The sequence below is a fragment of the Echinococcus granulosus genome (assembly GCF_000524195.1).
Source record: "Echinococcus granulosus chromosome Unknown EG_S00015, whole genome shotgun sequence".
Lineage (NCBI taxonomy): Eukaryota > Metazoa > Platyhelminthes > Cestoda > Cyclophyllidea > Taeniidae > Echinococcus > Echinococcus granulosus.
This window is the reverse complement of record NW_020170395.1, coordinates 479,367-484,734: the sequence shown is the minus strand read 5'-3', so window position 1 is coordinate 484,734 and position 5,368 is coordinate 479,367. Positions and strand designations below refer to the sequence as shown.

The 5,368-nt window shown below is 43.2% G+C and overlaps 1 protein-coding gene across 1 annotated transcript; it reads left to right on the top strand. All coding sequences in view use genetic code 11, as the record gives it.

The window, feature by feature from the left end:
* Positions 1-3,591: 3,591 nt before the first annotated feature.
* Positions 3,592-5,065, top strand: EGR_03061 (hypothetical protein; the record flags this gene model as incomplete). The annotated part of the gene is made up of 2 exons (XM_024492310.1): positions 3,592-3,891; positions 4,526-5,065. 2 exons carry the CDS (start codon positions 3,592-3,594, stop codon positions 5,063-5,065), a joined length of 840 nt encoding a protein of 279 aa, XP_024353236.1.
* Between the last annotated feature and the right edge of the window lie 303 nt (positions 5,066-5,368).

The window sequence follows — 5,368 nt, the reverse complement described above, 5'->3', positions numbered from 1 at the left end:
ACTAATTCGCCTCTACTTCCAACAGAGGCCTCTTTTCGTACTCTTAAAAAGGTTCAGTTCAAATATGAAATTGCAGGGCAGAGGTAGAGGCGGGGATTCCAACCCTATTTTCCGAAATAGAGAGAATGGAGCGATTGGTGCGCGTACACTTGGAGGTTGTTACCTTCGGAGTCACCTATGGAAAAATGGCTTTGCAGACTGTTTTTGGAGCTAGTAGACGCTAAATAGTCCTCATCAGCTTCAACAACGGCACCGAACTTTTTCAAGCATGACATATCTTTTAACACAGAGTAGTAGGACACAAAATCTGATGTCACTTAAGCTGAGAAAGTAGTATTTTGCAGAGCTGAGAAAAGACTGGGTGTGGGATAAAGAATGCCCTTTCCACTAGCCAAGATAATTTTTCTAGCCTTAAGGGTAGGGCAATTTAATGATAAAGACTAGTGTCCGCTTCCTCCCCGGAGATAGCTTGTTATGGTCAGAGGCAAATAAAAGAGCTATTTCACACTGGAAACACTCTCTTAGCTTGATAACTCAGACAAAATGTAACTCAATTTCTTAAAAAAAAATATTCCAACAATTGAGGCAATTATGTTATTTCTTAAAACTTGTGGAAAAGTAATCACCGATAGGCGGGTTGTTTTTAACCAGATGAAGAATTACGACGTTTGCTATCACACGAATTTGCTGTGTTGATTGAAAGCTGATGTACTAGCAAATCTCTGATTGGCATTTTATTAGCAACTTTAGTCTCCCTTTAGGGGCTGCATTTCGTCCAGTGTCGATTACGTGCTGTGGTGGACCCAATTTCGAAATGCTCTTTTCCCAAGAAGTCAAGACGATAAATTCTGTTTAAAGTAATCAAGAAAAGCTAAGTAGACTAGTCGGCCGCTACTTTTTACTTGGAGTTATGCTGTTAAAGTCTTAAAAGAACGTAAATACCCTCGGGTTAGAAAATCTCTGCAAGCATTTTATTTTCCAAAACTCAATTAGTCCTCTTGTGATAGGATTTGATGTAATCAATTTACCGGGCCTAAAAAAGGCATCGCGTACATTTGACCCTGGAGGAGAGCATGTCAAGCAAGTGGTTCAATATCAACATAAACCGTTGATAACTTAGATGTTTCTGTCTCCCGTCATGCCATCTCGACTCAGTCAGATGAGATGCCCAAGGGGACTGAGCTGCTCTTTAGTGTTCAAATATTGTCTGCATCGTGCTCCCTTGTGCTATCCAACGCCATTATATGCGCGCCGGTTGACACAAGAGAAAGGCAGAGGGCAGAGTTAAGGGGGATAAATTTAGAGACCGTTGGCGAAGGGTGACTCACTCCACACCGCTGTTAATCCTACTACTCCTGCCATCGTCGTTGTCGTCTTAGCCGGTGGATAGCGGCTACCGTCAAAACGCCGACACATCCAACAACAGAGTAGTCATTTGTGGGTTGCGTCTCAAGAGGCCCTCTCGGTGACCAGACCACATATTGGACAGGCGCTGGAAAAGGGGAGTGGGGTCGGAAGGACGGAGTGACCCTTGTTACCTCCCCTGATCATGTACCTCACGACCACATTTCTAGACGGGCTTGCGACCATCGTCTCGCATGCTCTCACGTCACGCGGTCGAGGTGGCCAGTCTGTCAGCTTCAGGAGCAAGCGCCAAAGGCATGTTTCCATTCATTAGAAATGGATATCCAAACAACCGTCTGCCGTTGACTATGCAACACTTATGCTAGGGTAGTCATTAAGCCCCCATCACCCCTGGTTAATAGAGCCGAGTTAAGAAATGAATTAAAAGATACGTGTTGATTTACCATAATTTATGACTTCCATTTGCTTAAAAGATGTCACCGAAGGTACTAGGATTGGGGTGTTTAAACCGTAAAACTAAATAGGGGCAAGTGGGACATGGCAGTGATTTACGTAGAACCTCTTAGTTTAGTATTTAAATGAGCACTTGTTTGTTGTTCGATTCAAAATCCGCAGGCGTACTGAGCTTTTCTCCCAACTTCCATAGTGTTTCTTCTAAGTATTACAAAACCTTGATTAACAATTCTCAATGTACATAGGTGTTTACTCTCATGGTCTTTGCTGGTCCTAGTCTACAGAACACTTATTGTGCGCAACAGTTTTGTTGTAATAACTGAGCTACTTTTACAGCTATTGTCGATTCTTGGCATGAGGGATAATTTTAAGCAGAAAAAGTTGACACAAGTGCCAGTGACAAGATAATTATTTTGTGTGCAAACAATAACAGCCACGCTGCTTGTTCACTATCCGTACTTCCACTAACCCTTACTCTGTAAAACTAAGCCATTGATGGAAGTCATATAATAAGCCATAAGGACATGCGGTTCAATTCAATTTGCAAAAGGGAAGAAAATAATTTAACTTAACCATTTTACGCAGGTAAATGGGAGGCTTAAATCCCAATGGCTTTGTTGCGGAGACTAACCAATTTAATTACCTCGCTGCTTTTATCCCATCACTACTGTCCACGATACCACTTTTTTTAAAGAATTGCTGTGATGATCAATGGCGGACGCTGGATTTATGAGAAATCCATGCGCTGAAGGCTCCAATGCACAAAACTGTTGGCTGTTGTTCCTTCAAAATAGCAATGCTTTATAATGGAATCCAAGTGAAGCCTAGTTATTGCATACTAGAAATACACAAACTGCTTTTCTTTAAATGCTAACGGATATGAATTTATTTTCTGTATTTACTGTCCCGGTAAACAAAACATGTTGCGATGTGAATGGAAATGGTGGGCACCATTTATAAACTGACAGATTTTCCATCAATTCCCTAATAGCCCTGCGTTGACACCTAGTCTAACTTGCAGCCCGGAGTGTAGTGTTCAACGTACGGTTCACATGTCATTACAGCTATAAATTGTGCTGAAAGCAACAAAACTGAACTAATTTTACTCTACTTTTCTGACATATGCTTGACTTTCCTGCAAGCCTTTCAAAAGATAGTGTGGTTCAGTTTCATGCAATTTACTAATATCACCAAACCGAACAACTTTCCCATGTTTTAAGTGTCGATAGAAAAGTGAGATAATTTTGTAATTTCTGATGATAAATGTCATGGCATTCTGTATTGTGCATCTCCATAAAGTTCACTGGCTTAATTTTTGTTAGCATGTGCCTCCTGCTGAAAACATGCGCAGGCGTTTGTAATGACATATTCGGAGAGCCAACTTCATCCAGTCTAGGTCAGTTGCTGGCTCACAAATTACTTAGAGGACAGGAGCAAAATGTAAACAAAGGAAATGCTCCATTGGGATTACGAGGGGATCCGTGGCTAAAAGCATAAAATTTCTGTTTATCAAGGCAAACAACATTGAGCAGCGTGGTGAACGCAGGCCACATGATTAGCATAACAGATCACCACCTTTGTTCCATTTTAGATAAGACTGTGCTTGGGTAGATAGAGAGAACCATATTGCGGTGGTACAAAAGAGCCAGGACTTATTATTTCCTGGTTGCGAGGCGATAAGACAACTGGCCAGATTTTACTATTTGTGGCATAAACCGTCGCCACATTATGCGGATATGAGTTTAGGAACAAGTTAGTACTATTAACAAATTGATGAGGTGTCCCACTATAGGAACACGCGAATCCGCCTACGTATTAGCAGTCACCTCGGCGGGCATATCGCACGCAGTGACGAAGGCCTGCAGCTCGGGCATGCACGACAGCTGTGGCTGCGACCGCACTATCTACGACCATGAGCGACAGCCCAACTTTGAGTGGTCTGGCTGCTCTGACAATATCCACTTCGGTGCAGCGTTCTCTAGAAAATTCCTCGACTCACGCGAAAGGGGACGTGTGCAGAGAAATCCCAAATTAGGACTCACCAATCTACACAACAACCACGTCGGTCGACAAGTAGGTGGCGGTGGAACAAACTGCCCTACTTTAATCTTTTTCAATAGCAACTACTTTCCGAACTTGAACAACTAATGGTGCTAAGAAAACCCGATTACTGAAAGAAAATGTATATTGAGAAAAAAAAGCGATCATTCTCAGTCTAAAGCCAAGTAAAGGTTTAGTCAACTACTACTGATAAGTGAAGTTTTGCCAGTAAGTGATTAAACGTATCATACAGCTATTCGAAAGTGCTGACGCCTACGCTGATCGTCTACCCATGGTAAAGAAAAAGGAAAGTGCATTGCTCAACTAGGAATTAAATAAATGATTTGAGCAAAAATGCCTATTTTGGAAAGTGTCAAAGAAGAAGATTCTGTAGTGTTAAAAGTGTTGCAAAAGCTGCTGATTGTTAAAAAAATTTGAATTGAGAAATTTTCATTCACTCCAGTGTTCCGTAAAATTCGACTCGAAAAGTTTGCAAATGCGACCAATTTATAGTAAAAGGTACGAAAGTTACTTGACCAGGGAAATTTCCAGTTTTTGCTAAGATCTTATTACTGAGGTTTGAGAATGTGCCTGACAAATTTTAATGGATTTCGAGAGACCAGATTGCAGTAACTATGGATGCCAGAAAAGTCTTGTTCTTGTGCAGGCGGTAGTGAAAAAAATGGATATCAAATGCAAATGCCACGGGGTGAGCGGTTCCTGCGAGATGCGGACATGTTGGCGCGCACTGCCCGACTTTCGCTCTGTGGGCACTCAGCTTCGTGAACTGTTCCAAGAGGCGGTAATGGTAGACTACGTAAACAACCGCCTTGTACCAAAATCAGCACTCTACCATCGCCCCTCACCCTCCGGACCACCACAGCCCTCGCCGTCGGCCCAGTCTTCGGTGCCTGTTGGTGCTAGTCTGGCGGGGCTGCCGATGCTGAAGGAGAACGAGCTCATCTACACCACCCGTTCGCCCTCTTACTGCCACCACGACCCCCGTTTCGGTAGCATTGGGACCTATGGTAGACGCTGCAGTGTCGACTCTAAGGGGCCTGATAACTGTAATTTCCTCTGTTGTGGTCGCGACTATCGCAGAGAGGTGTTTATTCAACAGGAGAAGTGCAAATGCAAGTTCCACTGGTGCTGTGAGGTGCGGTGTGAGACATGTGAGAAAACGGTGGTCGTTTCCACCTGCAACTGATGCGGTACGAAGCAGTCGCATTTACCCTTCCTCCCCTCCTCAAACTACCTCTGTAAATTTAGCCGCCACCCACTCCTGGTCTACACACACATCGTACATGCTTCCCCACACCAGCCACCGAGTTTAAATGGACCCAGAGGGAAGAGGGTACGGCCACAAGCAAATTGGTGGAGTTGTTGTAAAAAGGCCTGTCCATCGTCTGACAGATTTTTGCGTTCCTTTTGATATGCATACATATCTAAATTACATTATATATATAGACATACATACCTACCTGCATTTGCAGCGACAGTTCCAACAACG